This window comes from Leptodactylus fuscus, chromosome 4 (genome assembly GCF_031893055.1).
Source record: "Leptodactylus fuscus isolate aLepFus1 chromosome 4, aLepFus1.hap2, whole genome shotgun sequence".
Classification (NCBI taxonomy): Eukaryota; Metazoa; Chordata; class Amphibia; order Anura; family Leptodactylidae; genus Leptodactylus; species Leptodactylus fuscus.
In genome coordinates, this window is record NC_134268.1 from 53,844,672 (window position 1) to 53,871,025 (window position 26,354).

General features: G+C 41.1%; 1 protein-coding gene across 1 annotated transcript in view; it reads right to left on the minus strand.

Annotated features, from left to right (window-relative positions):
• NKAIN3 (sodium/potassium transporting ATPase interacting 3) overlaps nucleotides 1-26,354 on the minus strand; it is a 393,996-nt gene that overhangs the window by 134,004 nt on the left and 233,638 nt on the right. Inside the window, exons 2-3 of the mRNA XM_075270476.1 lie at nucleotides 22,640-22,777; nucleotides 19,462-19,542 (exon numbers count right to left, since the gene is read on the minus strand). Of these exons, the coding sequence (XP_075126577.1) occupies nucleotides 19,462-19,542; nucleotides 22,640-22,777 (219 nt within the window). The remainder of the gene's footprint in view (nucleotides 1-19,461; nucleotides 19,543-22,639; nucleotides 22,778-26,354) is intronic.

The following is a 26,354-nucleotide window of genomic DNA, read 5'->3' on the forward strand; positions in this document are numbered from 1 at the left end:
AGAAATTAAAGCAGCTCCTCTCCCCTATCTGAGAGCAAGAAGCTAAGTCACGTGGTGTAGACACAGGAATAGATAGAAACACAGGCTGGCTCCCGTGCACTTAGCCCCTCCTCCCTCCCCCCTGACAGCAGGCAGATACCTCACTTGACTTTTGAGCAGATAAGTCAAGGGCTGTGTCAACAATGAATTGAATAAAGTAAGATAGTGGACAAACAAAGCAGTTTTGCTGAAGCAGTGTATTTATGAAAAGTCTTACATCCACATTAACAAGAGGTATAGATAGGATCCTTGTGATGGGACAACCCCTTTAAGTGTACCCTGACAAATCCCATGGAAACAAAGGCTGAATGGAGACAAACAACTAGAGGTTATCCTGGGCAGATAAATAAGGGGCTATCCTGGATACACAAATAATGACTATCCTGGGTAGACAGCTAATGGTTGTCTTGGGTAGACAGCTAATGGTTGTCTTGGGAAGACAACTTAATGGTTATCCTGGACATATAACTAGGGAAAATTCTGAATAGACAACTAAAGGCTATCCTGGACACACAACTAGGGGTTATTCTGGGCATATAACTAGGGGATATTCTGGACTGACAATTAAGGGATTATTCTGGACTGGCAACCCTGTTGGCTTTACTATGTATATGGTATATATATATATATATATATATATATATATATATATATATATATATTGTACTATACGTTTAATCTTTTAGCAGCACATATCACATCCTAATGCTTTGATGTTTATTTTTTGAGTATAAACAGCATTTTACAGGCAAAACTTCTAAAACAAGTCTAAAACTATAACTTTTTACTTAGGGCTATAAAATCTCAATGACATCCTAAGAATAGAAAATCAGCTTATTCCATCTATAATGATAAAATGATAATAACTTAAAATGCCTGAGAATACAGAACACTGCTTGTAGATTTTGAAGGAATAGAAGTAGAACATTTTTCACATTTTGAAGCAAGTGAACTTTCCCCCTTTTGTTTGGAGAAGAATCATAGAAGCCCACACATTTGATCTCTGGCCTTAGTCTTTTAATGTGTGTTCTGTAAGGGGAGATTACTAGCTATCTGCTGCTGAAATGCAATGGCCCACATTTACTAAAAGATAGACAGAGTTAACCAGGCAGTCTGAAAATGTACCACATTTATCACAGCGGCGGATGCTGGATGATCAATCTGATGTTTCTTTAGACTCTCTTACTTTGAATCCACATTTATCACATTTTTTTTACATTTTGATAACACCCCATTTTCCTGTAGGGCCATATCCATGTCTGAAAAATGTATCCCAAATTAGCTGCACCAAATTACACCGAAATGAGTAAAAATGTGCCAAACATTAGTGTATTTTATGCCAGAGTCTTGTAAACACAATAGTAAAAAAAGACAGCACTGCAAAATTAATGCAAAAAAAAATTGACTTTATTATCTCAATGATGCAACATTTTGGTTCAACCGCAACCTTGGTCAAGCATTGCAAACAGTGCAAGGCCAACATCTTATTATCACAATCTCCCCTACTGTACAAGTGCAGCTGTATAATATCCATAGAAGCCATCTTAATAAAAGTTTAAAAATGAAGGATATTCTTTAATCGACTTTAGTGAAGGTATCAAAAAGTTTAGGAGCGGAAATATTGCATGACATGACATGAGTTAAACAGAAGTATAGACTTCTACAAACATGCAATATTAATAATATACCGTGGTGTTTGCTATGGGAATGGATCCAAGCGAGTGTCTAATATCACAGACACTCTATGGGCCATTTAGGTGGATCAAAAAAAGGTAGGGGTCTCTAACACCACTAATTCTAGACCAAAAACCTACACCAACAAACCACGTGTAAAGAACTCAAATTGTTGGCTGCTATAGAAATTCTAAAAAAAAAAAAATTAAAATTAAAAATTATGAAAAAAACATAATAATAGCCCAATATCCAACATTCTTAGTCTGATATTCATGAGAACACTGGAACCATTTACATAATATTACATTACTATTTTACTTTGGTTTGGTCATCTTTCCACTGGGGGAAGATTTGTACCCACCGTGGAGATTTATAAAGTGCTGCTCTCTTTTTGGTACTAGATAGATAGTAGATAGATAGCTGGATAGATAAACAGAAAGATATACGGACAGACATATAGATAAACAGATAGATAGATAGAACTCCAAAAAAGCAGGCGGCACACCAAAATTGTGAAAAAAGTGAAGGAGGTTTATTGCCTCATACTGCGACGTTTCGGCTCCAAGAGTCTGTTTCTTGGAGCCGAAACGTCGCAGTATGAGGCAATAAAGCTCCTTCACTTTTTTCACAATTTTGGTGTGCCGCCTGCTTTTTTGGAGTTATATTGAATGGGACAAATCCTTTTCCCATTGGTGAGCACCCTATGCCTAGACTGGTGCGGTCATATATATGTTTTGTGTAGATAGATAGATAGATAGATAGATAGATAGATAGATAGGAGATAGATAGATACAGAGATAGATGGATAGACAGATAGTGTGGGGAAGTTAGCTCAGTAGAAGCAGTGGTGCGGAACCAAACAGTCAAGACAGGGACACAAAATATGCAGCAAACCGGTTTATTTAGAAAAAAACAGGAATATAAATAAACTTTGACTTCGGGCACAAAATGAGCAAAACAAAATACAGCCTTAACTTCAGTCAAAAACAAAATAAAATCCTGATCATCTGAGCAACTAACTAAACAGAACTGATAACCTAACTATACATGTGGCTTACTTCCAGCCACGCAAACAAAACAGGAGCAATATTGTCTCACCGAACTCAGGGTTACAGGACAAACCATACATCTCCTTTCAACTTATGGAACTGCAGGATCTGCAGCCTTTTCTGGCCCAGTAATGAGCCCAGGATCTACACGTGGGCTGAGGCCTACTCCAGATCCACCCTGGACCGCACATATGTCAGAAACCTGGGGCTGATATATCTGGACTCCAACACCCTGCCTGTCACCTTCTCACAATAGATAGACAGACAGACAGACAGACAGACAGATAGATAGACAGACATATGGACGGACAGACAGACAGAACTAATTTATTTTCAAGCTAATAAATGTTTCTGAATTACGCCATGAATAAAAATGATAAGAGATAAACTGTGCACAGAAAATTACTTTTCTTCCCTTATTATCTTCCTAACGTGCCGAGGTGTCCTTCTGTATAATAATACAGTTTGTTTTGCCCTGGCGAACAACAGACAGGAGAATCATTAATAAAGCATGGACAGGCGGGAGCTCAATCACAAAGCAGTTAACCTCTTTGTTGGTAAAATAATCTGCCGCTGTGCAGTTCACCCGAAACTTTAACAATTAGGACGGAAGTTTCACTACTCAACTGGAGAGATGAAATAGAAATGCACACAGCTGAATTGTACTGCAGGGCCACAGAGGCTTTCATGGCAATGCAAATCTACACATAGTTAGTGTCAAAACACTTTATTAACAAAAACTGAATATATTATTAAAAATTATACTCAGATCTCACACAGGGGGCTAAACAATCTAAAAACACTGCATACATTCAAAAAGGAGTACAAGTATGCAGACAAGGACATAGAAACCAGGGTAGCATGGATGTGGCAGCTGCTATGGGGCACAGCAACTAAGGGTGACCTAGGGTTCAATTAGTGAAAATCATGGATGATGTAAGGAGATAATTAAATGGATATTGTCCCTGTACTGTGACATGACTGTGAGCATTATGCTTGTACTGTGGCATCACTGTGTACATGATCCCTATACTGCGACATAAGGGCCGCATCTACCATGAGTAATAATGTATGCCTTGGGTCTAGTGACGTCTGGTCCATCATTAAAGATGGCCGACATCAGCGGGGAGTACGCTGCAACCCAAGAGGGGTAAGTAACATTGTTTTTTATGTTTGTATCCTCCCCTGGGTCTCTGATTATATTCTGGGGTCTGAAAAGGAATAGTACTGTGTGCAAGGATCACTATGGGGAATAATCCTGTGTGCAGAGTCCCCTATTGGGAATAATACTGTGTACAGGGGCCACTATGGGAATAATACTGTGTGCAAGAGCCACTATGGGACACAATAGTGCCTATGGTGGGGAAGCGGGGGTGTCGGTTGAGGTCTTCGGGTGGTCAGTCAGAGGGGGGATTGGTCGGGAAGGGGGGCCCATGTCAAAAGTTCACCATGGGGTGCTGCCATTCCTAGCTACGCCACTGCTCAGGCATCAAATTGCTGAGCCCCTAAGGGGGCGACTCTGACAGTATTTGTTGTGGTAAACCCCATGAGATTTGTGGGTTCAGTGAAAAGATGGTTCTTAATACCCTAGAAGAAATACATGACCAGATATGAAGATGTGAATCAATTTGGAAATCATCTAAACCATAATGGATAGGATAAATATGCAATAGCTTTTGTGGGGTTAAATCTGCTCACATTAATAGGGATACTGAGGATTGAATTCTTTAACCATGCAAAACTGCAAGTAAGAACAGATTCCACAAACCTTTGGCCATCCTAGTTGTAGCTTGTTGTAAAATGGACTTACATCTCCGTAGACAATGCTCCTGTAAGTGCCCCAGGGGCAAACACTTAGGCTAAAGTCCTATAAGCCTGAATGCACAGGGCTTACAGGTATGTGTGTGGCTGGTAGCTTGCTGACCACAGTGATTGGGATACTGCTCTTGTCACTAATATCTTGTGCAACAATTTTGGCAGCCAAATTGGGAAGATGCCAGAGCTCTCCTTGTATGAGCAGCTCTTATATGCATCGACACACAGTCCCTTGCCTGCATACTATTGCTGCTGAGAGCCGAAGGGGTCCTGGGTCCAGAGAATCTGTAAAATTAGCTTTGCTTGGCGTAACTCTAAAGCACTATTTACTTTCTCCAGCAAAGTTGTATATAATGGAGAAAGTGGCACAGGGGCCTCGTAAATATGTATTTACAACCAAAGACTTTTGTAAACCGGGATCACCTGTTTATACTGGTACAGCAGCCGCCATAGTTTTCATTTTACACATAAGCCTAGACACAAATTTACCATTTTATTATTAAAGCTCCCACTAGTTATAAAAGCACCCTTCATAAATGAATAGTACAGGTGAATACATATCTTGTAATTTTTTGTAATGCCAAAGAGAATTACTTGTAGTTCACTGTGTGAAACTTTCAAATTTGTTTGCGTAACTCCCATTGAATTGAATGAGAGATGGAAAAATACCACCTGGCAAGTACGGAATTTGACACGGAATTTGGTCAAGCGAAAAAATTCAGGTTCAAATTCCTGAAGCCAAAATTTTATGCTAGTAAAAATCCTAACTCTAAGGGTAAGTTCACACGGGGTATTTTGGTTAGGATTTTGAGGACGTTTGTTCCGACTCCCGGAAAAAAGAAGTGAGATTCGCCTTGCGCCATCCACCTGAAGACACTCCCTCATGACCAGACCCATTCATTTGGGCCTAATGCGGAGTGGAGTGCGCGACTGAATGCCAGTGCACTGCAACGGCATCCAGTCGCAGCTATCCATGTTTTGGACTGGAACCTAAGGCAGCCTCCGCCTCAGGTTCTGGTCCAAAAAACTCCATCTGAACTTACCCTTAGAGTACATTCACACCTATGTCACATTTTTTCCACAATTTCCACAAAAAGGAATATAAAATTGCAGCCAAACCAGTGATGTGTGAAAATACCCAAACACCTTGTCCGGTCCGGACACTGCTTGTGAATCATATTCTACGTTATAATCCCATTTGTTAGTAGTGGTCTCAGCAGCCCTGTCTGGCTAAGAACAAATCCCTTCCCCAACTCCCTTTCTGCTGGTTGCCAGGCAGAGTGTATTATTCCCAGCGCACAATACTTTAGGTTTAACTCTTTATGGACCTCTTAGAAATCCCATTCTATCCGCCCTAAAAATCACTTCTAAAAGTACAAGAAAAGCCACCACCAGTCCGACACTCTTTTTCAATCATTTCTAAGTATTTTTTCCTAACTTTACGATAAATTCGAAGCTCGACGACCATAGAGATATAATAAATTGTTCTCCTTTATTACTTTAAGAGCTTGCCTCAATTGCAGCAATTGAAAAGCATCAAAGAAAAATGGGCAGTGATCAAAGATGTATTGGCTTCTTAGCCACAAATGAGTACTTCAATACATTACTTAATCAATACATGGAAGAGTCTCAATTTAATTCCCTTTCTTTGGGAAGTTGCCATAGACTAATTGTGAGAATTACACGTCCGCTGGTTGGCTCGACTTGAGTTTTTGCATGCATGACTTGAGATGGTGGGATGTCAATATTGAAATGTTTCATTAAAGCAGCGCAGAAGGACGTTTTATGAAGATCAATACGCAGGTTACATAATTTCCAATAATCTGCTTTGGAATGTTAAACTATTTATTGCGATCACTCCCTAGATACATGCTTAGGCTTCACATAAATAATAGCATGCAGTAACTACTACATAGAAGCCTCCCAATTAATAGTCATGAATCACTTGACCTCCGTATTATGGAGTCACTGGTCAGTGAGCTGAAATACCCTTTCACCTAAGAAGAAAATCCATACAACTTAGTATACACAACCAATACAACATATACAGCACAACCACAGAATCCGTTCCTCTGGTAAATAGACATACAGAAACAATTTCTGCCCTGGGCCAGAAGTGTTCTCAAAGCTTGTAAATTTCTTTACCCCGTAGAGCACTATGGGGGAGATTTATACTATATATTCATGCTGGCATTTCAGATGCTACAGTAAAAGACTCCAAATGTATTAAAAATGTATAGGTCTAGCTTAAAGTTAGAAAATTATATATACATGTGTTATAGGCAGACAGATTTGTACCGCAATTTGTACCAATTACTGACTATAAAATGAATATATTAATCAAACCAATGGAGACCCCATACAATGCCGCTGGACTCTGGACATTTTTATTAGTGAGAATTTTCAAGTCTAGTCAACTCCATTTACTGGCGGAGCGCAATATTGTTTGTGCAGTGTTGGAATTTACTGCTCTTTTACTATAAGGGGTGACAGCATTGGTGGTCCAAAGTGTGTGCACTGTTTGGAGCAGGTGTGGAGATCAATTTCTAACCTGAGTGTAGGGCGATTGTAAAATTTGGTTGTGGAATAGCATGAACAAAGTTATACTAACGTTGTGGTGGTGAAGAGTGGTTTTTCATGACACAGTTACACAGATCTCCAGAACCCAACTTGTTCAACAACACTTTTGATCAGTAACACATTTCTTAAACAGCTTCCCCTAAACCTCAGTCCACTGCATTATAGAACTGAACCTTCTGAGCCAAACCACAAGCCTCAGACCAGCCAAATCTTCCTTTACACACTGGTAAAGAGTGTGTAAGGGAATTGCTAGGACAGCAATTCCCCAGTAGCTGCTGGAAACCCTAGAGGAAGGGGCACAAGAGACAGTGAGCCTTGGTCTGAAACCCCCCCCCCCTGTCCCTTCCTGCTTGCCGATCCTATCCTAGGTAATAGACGACAACTGGACGACAGGCCCTTCCTATATACGTGAAACACAAAACGCGGACAAGACAGACAACAACAAGGGAGGTCAGCTAACCAGGGGTCAGTAAAAGTCGAGCAATGCAGTGTCAAAATCGATATCCAAAAGAGTAGTCAATAGGGAAAGCCAAAGGTCAAGAATCAGAGTACAAGAATAAACAGCAAGAGAAAAGCCAGCACGCACAAGGCAATAGCAAGCACGAATGTGAATGAGAGCCAAGAATACATAGGGAGAAAGAACCCGACCTGGAGTTGATAGGTGGATAGGCTGTCAATCACAGGGCAAGGCTAAAGTAGGTGAAAGAACAAAAAACTCTAAGCAAGGAATGAAACTGCACACACCTCCATGCAAGTAGAGGGTGGCGCAGTGACCCGAACAGGCAGAGACGTTACAGAGTGCTAAACTACAAGTCTACTCACTTGCAGAACCTATGATAACCTTCCTAAAGGTTGAATGCTGCAGAAAGATATACATATCTAATGTCCTGGTCAGTGGCATAACAAAAGTCTTGTGTACCCGGGGAAATCTTTTGTCCGGGGCACCCTACCTCACCTCATACAGCAAATTCTTGATAGTGATGATTACGGGAGCTAAGGGGTTTAATTAACTTTAGTGTGGTTAGGCTAATTTGTGGGTTTCCTTGGGTAATGGGTCACATGAAAGCTGCAATCTCAAAACTGATGTCAGTGCTTATGGGGCCCACCAAGGCCCTGGTGCAACTGCACACACTAAAGTTACGTCCCTGGTCCTTGGCAATACGAAAAAAGGAATCTGAAACTCAATGATAAGTTGCTTCCAGGCATGGGTAATTTTAACGCAATCCAAAAATACATCCATAAAATACATATATATCAGTAGCCACACGTAGCATTTGGACTGCACAACATTATTTCTAGGATTGAGACTGGAAATGTCATTTCAGACAAGTTCAGGGCTGCTGACTAGCAGTGATAATGTCACTTCTAGTGTCAGAAACAGTTGTGACTAAGTTATGTAACATAAGTGTTATGATAGGCCCTCTGGAGCAAATATCAGAAATTGAAGGAACAGGCTGACAATAGAGAGCAGTAGAACTTGCTGTTTATATCTTACATAGTGCTGAGAGATAAATCTCAAACACTAAAATTCCGTCTACATTGCCAGTTGAAAAGTCAGATGAACTTGTGCTGAATTTGGGGCCCAAGTTATCACCACAGAAACTGGTAAGCTCCACAATCAGAAGTCAAACCAGGACCCATAAATGACTTACAAAGCAAATCAGAACCAGGATTCAACAGGAGAGGTCTGAAAAGTCAAAGCCAATATCAGGAGATAAGCGGATTTCCAATAACAAGGCACAAGTCTGTTCTGAGATGTAATGTCAGAGCCAAATTCAGAAAAAAAATCAGATTTTCAGTAACAAGCTAAAGGTCAATAAAGGTTAGTCCAGCACAAACGATTAATATATGGAAGTCACATGAGGTGCAACCAAATAGCAGGCACCTGGCTGAGGAGGAAGAAAGTTTAAATATGTCTCCTTAGCTGCTAACTGGATAAGCTTAGGAGAACCCTGAACACTGCAGAAGCTTCTCAGGTCGGCAGGGAAATCTTTAAGAAGACCTTTCACCGATTTGGTCAAAGGCAGTTCTATATACTGCTGGAAAGCCGACAGTGCGCTGAATTCAGCGCACTGTCGGCTTTCCTGATCTGTGCCCTGGGGAAAGAGCTATCGGTCCTGGTACCATAGCTCTTTACAGTCAGAAGGGCATTTCTGACAGTCAGTCAGTGACGCCCTTCTCCACAGCAGCGCCTATCGCGCTGTACAATGTGAGCGGGGAGGAACGCCTCCTCCCCTCCTGATAATACTTGTTTATGGACAAGCACTGTGAGCAGAGGGAGGGGGCGTTCTTCCCCACTCACACTGTACAGTGCAATAGGGGCTGCTGTGAAGAAGGACGTACCTGACTGACTGTCAGAAACGCCCTTCTGACTGTAAAGAGCTACGGTACCGGGACCAATAGCTCTTTACCCGGGGCACAGATCGAGAAAGCCATCAGTGCGCTGAATTCAGCACACTGTCCGCTTTCCAGAAGTATATAGAACTGCCTGTGCCCAAATCTGTGAAAGGTCCTCTTTAAAGGAACATCAGCTAAACTGGGATTCCTGACAACAAGCACTCTGGCTCAGATTGAAAAATACTAATAGTAAGACAATGCAAACTTAGACACACAGTCTGAAAATGCACCAGATTTATCAACAGGAAGTAATACTGGATCACAAACCTTGTATATCTTGTAAGCCGATGGTTGGTCAGGTAATGTAGGGGGTGTACATCTCACCCAGACTACTAAGGTGGGTGAGATGCGAAAACTCCAGAAGGAATGTTTGTTCTCAGCAGACAACTTTCGTCTGCTGAGCATTTTGGTAAATGCTCAGTATTGCGCTGGATTTTTAGGAATGGCAGGTAGGTTGGCAGTGGGACCTGTCATTCCACGCCCCTCCAGTCCACACTTTGGGGATGTTCCGGCAGCGACTCAGCTGCAGAAAGTCTGCTCATCAAGGGAGCTTAAAGAGGACCTTTCATCAGATCGGGCACAGTTTTATATACTGCTGGAAAGCTGACAGTGCGCTGAATTCAGCGCACTGTCGGCTTTCCCGATCTGTGCCCAGTGTAAAGCGCTATCGGTCCCGGGACCATAGCGCTTTATAGTCAGAAGGGCGTTTCTGACAGTTAGCCAGGGACGCCCTTCTGCCCAGCAGCGCCTATCGCGCTGTACTGTGTGAGCGGTGAGAAACGCCCCCTCCCTCTGCTCACACAGCTCGTCCATAGATGAGTATTATCAGGAGCGGGAGGGGGGAGTTCCTCCCCAGTCTTAGAGCACAGCGCGATAGGCACTGCTGGGCAGAAGGGCATCCCTGGCTAAGTGTCAGAAACGCCCTTCTGACTGTAAAGCGCTACGGTACCGGGACCGATAGCGCTTTACACCGGGCACAGATCGGAATCGCTGAATTCAGCGCACTGTCAGCTTTCCAGCAGTATATAAAACTGCATGTGCCCGATCTGATGAAAGGTCCTCTTTAAGAAGCCAGCTCCAGCAGCAACACTTGGGCAGAGCTTGGCTGTAGAGCTGACAGAGAGGTCATATTTTTGGAGCTGTGTCCTGAATGTTTCTACTGGCTTTTGGATTTCTGTTATTCTAGGTGAGGTAACCTATTCTATGTTTAGTTAGAGCCTAGCCGGGCAGGGATTTATTTTTGTATTGTTTCCTTTTGTTGCTGCACTACCTTTTTGAGTGAAAATAAACTCTACCTTTGTTTTGGACTAAAGAAACTGAACTTGTGTGTCTATGTCACACCACCTAGCAACCCCAGACCCTGACAATCTTTAGACTGTTTAGTCTAGGTTTATATTACCTGTTAGTGGGTATGCTTTGAGACTGAATTTTACAACACAATTTTGGCACACCATGGTGCATTAAAACCACGCTCCTTTTTTTTTAACCCCTTCCCGACATGCGCCGTAATAGTACGGCGCATGTCGGGTCTGTAACTATGGCTGTAACTATGGCTTTAAGCAGTAGACAACCGGCTTCCGATCGGAGGCATTAACCCCTCCGGCGCTGCGTTCAAAGGCGCCGGAGGCGCCATTTTCCTGGTGGCGCATGGGCGCCGCCATTTTGGCCGGGATCGCCGGCTCCTGGAGCATGCTCCAGGGCTGACGTCCCGTTGCCATGACAGCCGGGAGCCTTGTACAGGCTCCCAGGCTTCTCTGCAAATCCTCTCTTTTGCAGGCTGGTCTATGCAGCCTGCAACAGAAAGGATGCTTTTTTGCAATGCATTGTAATGCATTAGCATTGTAATGCATTGCATTAGTGATCAGACCCCCTGGGGTTCAACACCCCTAGGGGGTCTAATAAATGCAAAAAAAATAAAATAAAAAAAAAAGTTAAAAAAAATATAAAAAAATATAAAAATAATTAAAAGTTCAAATCACCCCCCTTTCCCTAGAACACATATAAAAGTAGTTAAAAACTGTGAAACATATACATGTTAGGTATCCCCGCGTCCGAAATCGCCCGCTCTACAAATCTATAAAAATATTTTTCCTGTTCGGTAAACGCCGTAGCGGGAAAAATAGTCGAAAGTGCCAAACCGCCGTTTTTTCACTGTTTTGATTCTGATAAAAATTTGAATAAAAAGTGATCAAAGCAATAACATTTCCCGAAAATGGTAGAACTAAAAAGTACACCCGGCCCCGCAAAAAAAGACGCCTTATGCATCCCCGTACACTTACGTATAAAAAAGTTACGGCCGTCGGAATATGGCAACTTTTAGAAAAAAAATTTTTTAACACAGTTTTGGAATTTTTTTTAGGGGTCAAAATGTAAATAAAACCATATAAATTTGGTATACCTGGAACCGTACCGAAACACAGAATATAGGGGATGACATATTTTGGCTGCACAGTGAACGCAGTAAAACCAAAGCCCATAAGAAGGTCACAGAAATGCATTTTTTCTTCAAATCCACCCCATTCTGAATTTTTTTCCTGCTTCCCAGTACATTATATAGAATAATTAATGTTAGCATCATGAAGAAAAATTTGTCCCACAAAAATTAAGACCTCATATGGCTCTGGGAGCGGAGAAATAAAAAAGTTATGGGGTTTTGAAGGAGGGGAGTCAAAAACGAAAAACGAAAATCAAAAAATGCCATCGGCGGGAAGGGGTTAAAAAAAAAAAACATTTCTGAGAATCCACACTCTCATGACTAGCAAGTCAGCTAGCAATCCCAAAGTAGATAGGCAATGATGTGCCAAAAAATGCCAAAAATTTGTCTCATTGTTCTAAAGATGCGCCAAAGTTGGTCTACGTTTACACCAGAATCCAATCATAATAACATTTATAACACAGTGGGGTGAGATTTCAGTATGTTTTGATATGTTTTAGTACTTTTTTTCTGCATACCTTGGCGTCATCTTACAAACCTCATCTTAAGATGCTTATTACATTTATTGGCAATAGGGCTGAATGCTGAAGCCTGTTTGATGTTTAATCTTACATGTTGGATATGACATTTTTGAGATATATGGCATATTGTGATCTTACTATAGTGAATTAAGTGAGTCCTTGATATATTTGATAGTTTAATAAATATAACACAGTACTGAACTTCATATACCTCATATAGCCCTTGTAACATTATTTTGCAGTACTTAGGTGCTGTACTCTTGTGACAACCATCCTTATCAGCTGCTTTTTTCGATATCTTCACATATACAAAAAAGGAAAGATATATAGATAGACTGATTTGTTGGATATTTTGGATATGTATAACGCTACCAACATGTCATTTGCGCACTTTATGGTTCATCGTTATACTAATATCTCAGTCGGTTACCCTAGATAGGTGATATTAGTGCACCCCCTCCATTATGATAATATGATTGAAAATGTACCTTTCTCTGTCACGTTGTTTCTTTTTACTTATCATACGTGTATGTTTTATACCTTCACCAGATTGTATGAGGCAGGTCCACGTTTTGGAGAGAAACATCACAATGTGTAAATGTATTTCTGAATTGTAATAATATTACCCATGCCTAGCAACTCATCTTTAAGCGCTGGATTCCATTTTCTCATGTTCCCCAAGGTTGAGACCTCCAACAACCCAGAATTCTCGAGGGTTAACTCTTCCCAGGGCTGACAAAGCTTATCACAGTAACTTCACTAAAACAGCAAAGATTCTCTCTGACAGCTCTCCCTCTGGTCCTTGCTGATGTTTTCCAGGCTCTGCTAGGTGACATGACAATGGCACTACTTGCCTATGGGTCCCCCAGAAGCTTACCAGGTAATTCATTATGCAGAGTTTGCAAAGGCTTTTTGAAAAGCTGGAGGTGAGCTTATACCGAAATGAATGACAAAGTCGGTCTGACCACCAACCTACTAATACCTTCATAACAAACAGGCCCTAAGGCTAACATTTATATAAGCCAATTGCAGGTTTTTTCTGGCACTTCATTTGGACCATCTGTTCTCTGTTATCAGTCATTATTAGAGAATTGTATCCAGTAGATAGATAGATAGATAGATAGATAGATAGATAGAGTTACATGGCCTGTATTATAGCAGTAAAAAACGGCCTTCATCAGGTCCCATCTCCAGGATTTACCAAATTCTACTTTTTGCCGTTTTACCTGCCAGTAGTCAGTCATGCACCTTACTACATGTGGAGATACAATCTATCTATACCAACTATTCAGATTAGTACCTTCAGCCTTGCACAGATGATATTTTACTTTTCCACCACTTTATATAAATCTTCCCCCATTACATCTTATGCTTTTTCAGCACATATTAAAGTTTTCAGTCATATCTCTTGAAGAAAGGTGCTGGCAGCCATGTTATATGTTATACTTTGCTTTCTTTAGTAAGTGTATATCCCTTCTTCTACTTAAAGTCTTACTCTGTGCACTTGCGTTAGGTATGTTACAGGCTTTGAACCTAGGATCACCCCTAAGGGTAATATGTATGAGGCAGGAACTATACTTTCTGAGACACAGCCTCAATTTAGGCCTTGCTATAAATGGGAGCTTTTGTTTTATTACCAAACATTGGTAGTAAGAATACAGTATCGAAGTTTAGCAAAAGAAAAAAACTTCATAGAAAAGCTCCATAGAATAACATGGGCAGTGGCTTACGTTGTAGATTAGCTACCTTCCATATATCATTAGGTGCAAAAAAAAAAAAAAAATTATGAAAAACAAAGTAGAACTTTAAAGAGTACCTTTCATGGTTTGGGGCACAGGCAGTTCTATATACTGCTGGAAAGTCATCTTTCTCGATCTGTGCCCCGGGTGAAGAGCTAGTGGTCCCGGTACCGTAGCTCTTTATAATCAGAAGGGCGTTTCTGACACTCTGTCAGGACCGTCCTTCTGTACAAGCAGCGCCAATAGCGCTGTGCTCTGGGAATGGGGAGGATCGCCCCCTCCCCTCCTGATAATACTCGTCTATGGACGAGTACTGTGAGCAGAAGGAGGGGGCGTTCCTCCCCGGTCTCTCACAGTACAGCGCTATTGGCGCTGCTTGTACAGAAGGACGGTCCTGACTGACTGTCAGAAATGCCCTTCTGACTGTAAAGAGCTATGGTACTGGAACCACTAGCTCTTCACCAGAGGGCACAGATCGGAAAAGCCGAATGCTGAATTCAGTGCACTATTGGCTTTCCAGCAGTATATAGAACTGCCTGTGCCCCAATCCATGAAATGTCCTCTTTAAACAGATCAGGAGATACCAATGGTGACATCTAAGGAGCCAGCAGCCGTTAAAAGTAACTGGGTGAAGGGACATGAAAACTAGGAGAATCCTGAGAAAACAGGTGAGTTGACATGTCTGTTCTTGCTCTCAGATCTACACAAGCTAGCCCCTGGAGTAAATTTGTACTATAATTTTAAAGAGGTTGTCCGGGCAAAAAAAATATTTTTAAAACAGGGCGGGGAATGTGAAAAAATAAAAAAAAACATACTCACCTGTCTTTGGTGTTTTGGTGTCCTCCCAGCGGGGTCTGGTCCTGCTGCTCCGGTGTCTTCTAGAAGTGTGACATCCCGGATCCCTACTGCTGAAGCCCCTGATTGATCTCAGTGGTCAGATGTGACGCGGACTTCCACCGGAAGACAACAATGGAGCGACAGGATCGGACTGTGCTGGGAGGCACCAGAACACCAAGGAATGGTGAGTATGAGTATGGTTTTTTTCATCTCTCCAGCTTATTTAAAATATACATTTTTTGCCACTTCCCCTCTTGCTGATCCTCACCCACTTTTCTAAAGTAGGCCATGTGAGGTGCCTTTGATCACAAACTTTTCTACAACTTTTTAATGCCTGTATTCTGATGTGTTCCATTTAATAAATTTCCTCAAAGTCTTTTACCTTTAACTCTTTTACACCGCTACCATAAAGATGTCATAAGGTTTTAAAGCACTTTGCAAAGAATAAAAATAAGAAATAAATTATACATTCTGCATTGAACTTATCGAGTTCTGAGCTTGGCAAAAAATGAGAGCTAGGAGCTTGGCTGACATGAAGTAGAAACGGTATGCAATTACTAAGATTTAGGGGAAACGCCAAGTTTTAATTTCTGGATAGAAGTATATAAGACATTCTTACAGAAATTATAAAGACATAATACATATATAATAGAAATATAAAGGTTTGGCCTACATTTCTATTGTCAACTATATTTGATCAAGCTGTAAGTTTAAAAAAACCTCAGACCCAGGTGTCTTCCCTGGGAATAAAATAATGAATGATATAATATGCCCTTCTGACACCTGATATCAAAAAATATGCCACTTATGTAAGGAAATAGGACTAATTCTTTCCGTAAACTGGTGCCTGCGGTATTGAAAAACAGTAGATTGCTGACAAGGGACACTGCAAGGATAACCTGACTTTTACAACTTAACCATCTCTTAAATAATTCATGTATATTATTCAGACTTTATGCAGTTTGACAGCCATTGATTTCAGTGAGACACCGTCTGCCATTTCATGCACAGAAAACACGCCATTTCTGATAAGAATTAACAGTCTGTAGGTTGGTCGGAAATTTAATCAACCTGGGAAAGACACAAGTGACGACGGAAAAGTCAGAACAACTATTTCATTAGACATGCCCTGCTGTTTGGGTCATGTAGAGGTAAAGGCAGCAGAGCAACGGTGCATTACAAGGAGTTCTAGACGTCTTACAAGCACATTTCCTTATACTTTATTCTGTCTAAGAGTTAAAAAGTCACAAATCCATTTAAGCTATGTTCACATTGCACTGTAGCTTCTGTTTGATATGAAAATCAGATCTATCATACAAAACTTTTTAATGGTGCCCAAATTATCCTACTGATTTATGGGGTTTCATCAAGGTTTCCATAGTTGTGATGGGAAGGACGTTTCTCTGTGCTGTGCTCAAAGCTGACCGTACTATCCATAGCGCACCAATAGCAGTATAAACATAGCCTCACGTACTTAAAAGCAGAAATAAAATTGACAAATTGCAAATAAACATACTGTTAAGGAAGAATCCAGCACTGAGGTCCTGGCTCCACGCTAGACTGTGCCTGGTACATGGTAAAGAGGATGCAGTGCCAACCCAAGCACCACAGCCCCTTTAATCAGCAGATTATAGGAGGTGATGGAGGAGGGGAAAGAGGCGAACCTAGCAGTGAGTCACGCCCCTGCTGAACCTACTGAACCAGATCTATTTATTACTTATTTATACCTCTTGCTTATATAATGTCAAAATATTTTCAACACTTTACAAACATAGCCTGGATTTACTAAGTGGGCTGCACCTAGAAACTGGCTGAAAATGTGCACATTTTGGGACACAATGGTGTATCTCAGATCCGGCGCCCTGCGCACCATTTTTTTTAGACAGTGGGTAGATAGTTTGGGAATCTAGGCAGGCCAGTGACGGTGTTTCAAATTTACTATAACACCAGAAAACTTGTACAAGTTATATCAGAAATCTAGATGCCAGTTCAGGCTCGTCTATATGCACAAGAATTATTAATAGTATGGCATCTCTTATTGATTCTGGTGCATATACAGCCTGTTGAGGAATTAATGGAGTCTGGTATAGTAAATACCAATCTTAATAACCCCCCCTCCATTATTATTACTTACTGTCACACATAGAGATCAATATCAATTTAAAATCAATATGAACCAGTGACTGGAGGAAATGTACTCAATAAATGGTAAGGACAGACAAACCCCTACAGATATTGTCCTTGGTTAAATTTCATCCTAGGACCCAGCACTACAATGTACCAATGCTAACCCCTGAGCCACCATGATGACTCTAACACTTTTATTATGATACAAGCCATATCCAATGGGCAACACAAAACAAATCCTTTAGTATAAAGCTGTTATAGAGATGTCATTGCGTCTATCACATATTGCACACTACGTCAACACTTTACAATGCTAAAGAAGGGGTAATATGGTCAAGGTTACCCCATAGTAAAGCAAGAATATACACTGTCTACCAATAAGTATTTGGACACCCATGCAAATGAAGATATCTGCGGTTGTGATGTATGTCACGCCTTCCGACGTTAAATAAGAAACAGCATTGGCATTAGTGCATTGGCATTAGTCGCATGCAAGATTCCACGAATTGCAGAGTTGTCCGATTTCGAGAAAGGGGTAATTGTGGGGTACCAGGAATGGTCGATCCTTAGGACATAGCAAGCGTATTGAATTACCCAAAATAGACAGTGGCCTATGTAATTACGAAGTGGAAGGTGAATGGTAATTGTTGGATTGTGCCCCAAGTCAGCAGACCCCCAAAACTGGGAGATAGAGACCGACGAGTGCTGGCCAGAGAAATCGCACCAAACCGATGGCTGACATACACCAGGAGTTTCACCAGGCATCCGCTAGTATTGTGTCCATCAATACCATCTGTAAGGAAACATCTGCTGGGTTCTACCAACTATTAAATATGAAGAAATGTTGTTTTTCTATTCTACCACAGGTGTCCCAATACTTATTGGTAGATAGTATATAGGTAAGCCCCTTTGTCATTCAATGGGGCTAATCCACAGCTTTTTTCTATGAAATATAGACTTTGTTGTGGACTTTTTCCACTTCATGTAAATGGAGTATGACATAGACTATTCCCTTTTATTAGTTGCTGAATGTTAGCAGATATCATGAGGAATACAATATTGTATGTTTAAGGGGCTTTCAACTAATGACTTTCATGCCCTATCTACAGTAAGGAGGATAAGTGTCTGATCACTTGGACCTTCCATCATGAGAATGCCCATGTAAATAGAGTAGTGGTGCACATGGTTGATCACTGGTCCATCCACTTTATGGGACTATTGGAGATAACAGTCCTGAAATGAATAGAGCAGTGACTAAGCATACACACCATTGTTCTTTTTCCTTGGGGCACTTAGTGGCCACCTTTTTTATAAGTACTGGTGGGTTCCAAGCGTTCAGATAACCAACAGTCACTTACTCCCAATGCTGTGAATAGGGGATAAATATCGAGAATATCTCATTGGATATGTCACCAAGCAGCCATACTCTTAAACAGCTGAAGCAGTGGATAAATACTCCAACTAATATCCTGTCTAGGTAGCCTGCCCTCGCATAAAGTGAGACGAATGATCCAATCTCCCAGCACTCACTTCTTCATGACGTCAGGAGTATCTTTATCTTTTCTAATCCATCAAAAATAGGAAACTAGAATTTCATATACATGGCATATCCATATGGAGTGCATAAATATAAGCAGTCAAGAGCTTGCAGAAGAACTTGGATGATGGTGCCTTGAGGTGCTTTAAGGCGATTCTGCTATATAAGGGAAGCTTTATATAAGGTTTGATGGCCACAGCTCATTGTTCCGTTAATGGACATATAATGTATAGTGTAAGTAATGCACTTTTCTTACAGTTTGGTTTAACGTTTTTAATCCCTTATGTTATGAAGGAATCTTCAGACTAAATTGAACTTGCACTGAATAACTTCTGTCACCATATCAACCTGTACCTGCAGGTACGTTAAGGTCACCTGAAGCAAATGGTGTTTTCCCCTTGTGAATGGGGCCTCTATTACCAAGATATTGTTGTTTTTTGGCGTTTTTTTTAAATATGCGAATATAAATACGCATATTAGCTCTTTGGAGCAATGAGGGTGTTGCCACTTATTTCTTTGGAGCAAAGGCAACGGCTTTTGTAAGCTCCAAGGTGCTAACAAAAACTGATTTATCAGCAAGGGGGCAACAATTCACATAGGAAAACACTTGGATTCAGGGGACGCTGCAGGGCTGGGTTCATATACTGGGTCCGGTGATAGACTACCTTTAAATGCACAAAACATCAATAAAAAACCCATTTCTTTAGCTTACCTTGGAGAGTCCTCCTACTTCCAAGTAAAAACAGATGACAAATACATTCCACGCCACCCAAAATGCTGTCCAGACCGTGTACTAAAGAGAAAGAAAAGTTATCGACTTTAATATAGACTCAAGTGATTGGAAATAATACAATATATGTTGTCCTTTATTTTATAACCACTTATGATGTCATCCACAGAGACATTCACTACGGCACTGTTCACACTAATGTTAAGCCATCTATTGATAACATTTACCAGCAATAAAACTGAATAGAGTCCACGAGGTTAAACCAATTGAATCCTATATTTCTAGGAGGAATAACAGAGGAACCAATGTGGAGTTTTAAGAAAAAATGCTCAAGATAGTTTTCTTATGTATAATATAAGGATAGGGAAACCGCCGGAATTTCCATAGGTATAATTTACATGCTGCAATTTCCTAAATCATGATGGTTTTGGAAACTGCTGCATATCCACTGCATGTATTTCTCCACAATGTGTGGATGGAATTTGCTAGAATCCACTTTGCAAGGACTGTAAAATGCTGCAATTATTTCTGAGACGGTTCTGCTGCGGCCAAAATGCAGTGTTTATGCCACGTGGGCCCCCGGCCTAAACTTTTTTTTTGTTGTAAATTATTGTAATTATTCAATGTTACTAATATAAAATTCCTTAAGGAGCAGTGTCCCAGTGAGCCCTTCATGATCCTTCCTGCTCTGGACGCACATGGCATCATAACAAGGTGCCCAGAGTAGAGATAGTGGGATTGGGGAGCAGATAGAAAAGTAATGAGCTAATACTGCTATATGAAGGGTCAGTGAAGGAGCCATTGTATGGCCCATACAGGAAACTCTCCACTAGTCCCTCCAGACAGGAGACTCTCCACTAGTCCCCCCATACAGGAGACTCTCCACTAGTCCCCCCATACAGGAGACTCTCCACTAGTCCCCCCATACAGGAGACTCTCCACTAGTCCCCCCATACAGGAGACTCTCCACTAGTCCCCCCATACAGTGGTCCCCTCACTTGTCCCCCATATACCATGGCTCCTTCATAGATCTCCCTAAACAGTGTTCCCTTCACTGGTCTCCTCCATACAGTTTCCCTTTTACTGATCCCCTCAAACAGTATGGGGCCTCTGTAGGAGCCCCAATATCCTGAGGGAGGAAGTGTGTGGAGCATTGGGGGGGGGGGGCAAATTAAGAAGATTTTCCATGAACTGGATTGACTGCTGTGGCAACTAGAGAGGTGTAAAATTTAAAAAAAAAAAGAACGAAAAAAAGCATAACTATTACCAGCGCCCCACAGTCCACTACCAGTGTCTATTTTACTTTATTTTTTACAATTCCTGGAAGCCCCTTAATAGGGTGTATCCATCTTTCTAATATTGATGGCCTGTCCTTAGGATAGCCTATCAATGTTACATCTATGGGGGTCTAACAGCTAGAATCCCTGCAGATCAGCTTTTCTGGGACATTGCAGTACCAATAATGTTAGCAATTTTAGGAGCTAACACACCTTGTCATGAGGGTGCGTTCACACGATGTAAAATGGAGCGTGATCTGGCACGTATACGGCATGTCAGAGTTTGAGCGCTCAAAAAGATCCCATTGATTTCAATGGGAGTTACGAGCATATACGCCGCGTTATTTTGCGCCCGTAATTTTGTGGCCACGTATACACTTGTAACTCCCATTGAAATCATTGGGATCTTTTTGAGCGCTCAAACTCTGACACACCGTATACGTGCTAGATCAAGCTCCATTTTACATTGTGTGAACGCACCCTAAAGGTGCATTATCCAGAGTCCATTTGCTTAAACAGAACGCTGCACCACACTCCTTGCTGGTGTACAATTTAGGGATCATTTCCAGAAATCTGGTCTACATGATGATAAATCTGACAGGGCCAGGAAAGTGGCATGACTTTTTTAAGACTTGTACACTAGTTGTAGTGGAGTGGACCCCAAGAATAAATTCAATTGTGGGTTCTAAATTTCCCACTCTGATATTGTTACGGAGGATTTTTCATCACCTCCACCAACGAGCGCTATTTTCATTCTTTCATAGGTGTTACACCACTAATTCCTGTGCAGGTCAAATTTCTTCTCTAGCTCCCACTGTTCCCGAGCAGTCAGTGTAGTTATTTTCAATTCCTATTATGTTAACTAGACAGTGAGTGGTGTCAGGAAGGAGCAGGCAAGGGAGTGTGACTCGGAGCTCCAATCACAGGGCGAAAGTCTCAGAACTGACACATATCCTCTTGCCTGCTCCTGCCTGACACCACCTACTTGACATTAGAGAGACTAGTTAACATATAAGGCACCAAAACTGACGGGACTCATTGCTCAGGAATGGGGGGCAGGATCAGTGCAGCAGCATTTACTAAAGGATGAAAAGAGCAGGAGTTGTTGAGGTGGTGAAAGGTCCTCTAAATATTTTAAGGCTTTATTCACATTATATTTGCTATGAATAGTCTGCTCAGTTTATGCATAAGAAAAATCTTCAAAATTCACCAAATCTCTGTACAGGTAACAGAATACAACATGACACATCATTTGACAGAACACGCAGAATAAAAGCAGGTGGTTCTGTTCCCAGCTTCAGCAGTGCAAAATCTACTTTTTAAGCAGATGGCTATGACTGAGATTACCAGGTTTGGTACCCTAAGCCCTAGCGGCATAAGGTTCCCATTAACAAATTAAAGGATTATTCACCTTTTAAAAACAGATGGTGTACCCTTAAAATACGCCATTCATTATAGATTTGTGAGGGTCCTCCGCAGATCAGCTGTTTCCTAGAACTCTGTGTTGTTGATTAAATAAGGCAGTGCCCAGAATATAAAGAATTCCCTGGAGCTTCATGTTATGATGTTCTGCATGGCTCATAACAGCTGATCTTTGGGTGTCACAATAGTCGGACCCCCATCCAATCTAAAGGATATCTTAAGGACAGACCATCAATTTTTAATATAACATAATTAATGGTTTAATCTATCATTAACATGATAGATTTTATATATAAAAATATAAAGCTGTAATTATCTGTGTAATTGTATAAATTATATAAAAAATACAAAACTATAATTAACTGTATAATTGTATAAATTACATGAAAATGGAAAAGTATAATTTGAACAACTTTTATTTTTTTTATATTTTACTATAGAAGAAAGTTTTGCTAACTTACCACTACTATGTATCGCGGTCTGTACTGTATAGTGCCAAATAATCCCAGTATAACAACTATTATATGAAGAAAATTTGCAAGGATTGGAGCCCACTGGTATCCAAGGAAGTCAAATATTTGCCTTTCCAATGCTGCGAGCTGTAAAGAAATAGAAATGAATTAATCCTGAAATATTTTGAATTAAGGAAAGCAAGCAGAAACGATCATTTGGGTTATACAAAGTGATATAATATAATTCAAAATAATGAAGTGAATAGATAATTATTGGCTGTTGTACAAATTACATAATTAGATCCTTTACTTTTTAGCTTTCCGCACCACTAATGCTAGGGCTACACAATCACTGAGGCTAGGGCTACATGACCACTAAGGCTAGGGGAACATGACCACTAAAACTAGGGCTACATGGCCACTAAGGCTAGGGGAACATGACCACTAAAACTAGGGCTACATGGCCACTAAGGCTAGGGGAACATGACCACTAAAGCTAGGGCTGCACGACCACTAAGGCTAGGGGAACACAACCACTAAGGCTGGGGCTACACAATCAATGAGGCTAGGGCTACATGACCACTAAGGCTAGGGGAACACAACCACTAAGGCTAGGGCTACATGACCACTAAGGCTAGGGGAACACAACCACTAAGGCTAGGGCTACACAATCACTGAGGCTAGGGCTACATGACCACTAAGGCTAGGGGAACACAACCACTTACGCTGGGGTTACATGACCACTAAGGCTAAGACTATACAACCACTAAGGCTAGGGCTACAAGAGCACTAAGGCTAGGGCTACACAAGCACTAAGGATAGGGCTACACGACTACTAAGGCGAAGGCTACACGACCACTTATGCTGGGACTACATGACCACTAAAGCTAGGGCTACACGAGCACTAAGGCTAGGGCTACATGAGCAATAAGACTAGGGCTACACGACCACTAAGACTAAGGCTACACGACCACTAAGGCTAAGGCTACACGACCACTAAGGCTAAGGCTACACGACCACTAAGGCTGGGGCTACATGACCACTAAGGCTGGGGCTACACGACCACTAAGGCTAAGGCTACACGACCACTAAGGCTAAGGCTACATGACCAATAAGACTAGGGCTACACGACCACTAAGACTAAGGCTACACGACCACTAAGGCTGGGGCTACACGACCACTAAGGCTGGGGCTACACGACCACTAAGGCTGGGGCTACACGACCACTAAGGCTGGGGCTACACGACCACTAAGGCTAAGGCTACACGACCACTAAGGCTGGGGCTACACAACCACTAAGGCTGGGGCTACACAACCACTAAGGCTAGGGCTACACAATCACTAATGCTAAAGCTATGTGACTACATGTAGCTGTAGAACATAATAACCAAACCCAACGGGGATGACATGCCAAATATGTGCTCACAAAGCCAATCTCTGGTCTAAGCGGTCTTGTGCCATACATGCAGACATCACTGTTGAAGCTAGTAATTGTCTGCAGCATAGGGCAAGTGAGGCGTACAGGTGATTGTATAGGTTATTAAAGGGGTGTTCACACCACTGTCCTCTCCAGGGAAACTGGACAGGGGACAGCTTTAAAACTCATTCATTTCAAAAGGGTTTTACAATAATTTGTCTTCCTAGAGTTCAAACCACGATTCTTACATTAGAAAGCCACATTTTGTGATATCCTGCAATACTTCCCATCCAGTTCTCTCAGAGAAGTAATAGAATGAAAACAAATGTATTTCCTCTCCATATGAGATGTAGCCCTCCAAATCACTCTATTCACCAGAGAGTTTGTAAAATGAAAATATAGCATTAGTCAGCAGCGTGAAAGTCAGCCGCCATAATATAGGGACAATGTAAATGTTAATTACGCTCTGTAGTGCTAATGTATCATTTGCTAAGTCTCATTGCTTTGCTTATAATGAGCTGCCTCATCAGTCAGAAGGAAAACTCAGAATCTCTGATCAAGAACGAGTTTCAGAAGAAGAGACAGCACTTACAAACGCCAATTATGTCTTTGTATATGTATTTGTACATGTATTTATATAGCATGTAGAGTGAGGTCACCCTGACAATTTCTATGTCATACATACATAAAGGGGCACATTTTCTATTTATATCTGATATTTCACTCATGAGAGATGTTTTAGCACCCAATAGTTACTACCATTTGTGAGTATTTATGGGATTTGGAGCCATTGCGTCTACTGTTTGCCACAATAAAAGCAAAGCTCAAGTCACTTAAAGAAAAGTCAATTAAAGGCAACTGACGCACTGTTTGTTTGTTTTTTTTCAGATTTTTTAATTTATTTTTTTTTTATGTAGGTTGTGAGCCCCATATAGGGATCACAATGTACATTTTTCCCTATCAGTATGTCTTTGTAGAATGGGAGGAAATCCACTTAAACACGGGGAGAACATATAAACTCCTGCAGATGTTGTTCCTGGCAGGATTCGAACTCAGGACTCCAGAGCTGCAAGGCTGCAGTGCTAACCACTGAGCCACCGTGTTGCTTATTTTTTTTATTTTAATTTTTTTTACATGGTTATGGGTTCTGCCTTAAAGGGGCTCTATCATTGGGAAAAGTCATTTTTAACTAATCACATCCTTTCATAGGCTTTAGAAAGTCTATTCCACACCTACCTTTAGTATGTAGATTGCCTCAGTGGTTTCTGAATAAGTCTGTTTTTATTAATATGCTAATTAGCTTCCAGACAGCACAGGAAGTTCCCAGCAGCACTTCTCTCTTCTATTCTCTCCTATCTGTGTGTGCAAACAGGAAGCAGGACATCAGCAGCAGCAGCAGCCTGTGCTGTATACACCCATAGGAAAGAATAGGCAGAGGGTGCACGATCAGACTTCCAGGGTGCACCGACAGGGCTAATTATCATAAGAACACAAATGGGCTCATTCAAAAACCACTGAGGTGATTTACATACAAAGAGTAGGTGTGGAATAGCCTTTCTAAAGACTATGCAAGGATGTGCTTAGTTAAAATGACTTTTCCCAATGATAGAGCCCCTTTAAGTTTTCCTTCTCTGTGAATATCAGTTCATAGATCTGCTTTACAGCAGCCACATGGACTGTAGACACTGAAACAGCACACTGCCTCAGCTAGACCCAATGAACAAGCATAACATGAATGTGATAGTGTGTGCTTTCTGTATATGGGGAACTATCTACACCCTTAGCACCTATATTTATGAGTTCCGTTTATCTTTTACATAGGGACATCTAGGTCGTTATAGTCACAGCACAGTAATCAGACATCTGCATGGTAACGAGCTGTGCACCTGTGCTAATCACATAACCGTGGACTGTACATCACATGACCATGGTCAGACTTTTATCCACTAGAGGTAAGCAGAATGAATGACAGCAAGCAGAGATCTAGAAAACTGAGGAATTGATATAGAAAGTATATTGGAAAATTGTACAGCTTTTTATTATACAAACAATAACATTTGTCTCTCAATATTGGCCTGAAAGTGGACAACCCCTTTAAGGAGTCATTTCTCATTAAACCATTTCAATACAGTATCATAATATACTACCAAAACCCCTAACAGCCTGCAATTCACAACATCGTCACACTGACCATGAAGCCCTGCAATATACTATCACTTCCAGTTCTGTAGAAATCACATATACTGACATACAGGCACATACACATATATTGGTGACACAATATCATGGAAACAATATTTTCTTGAA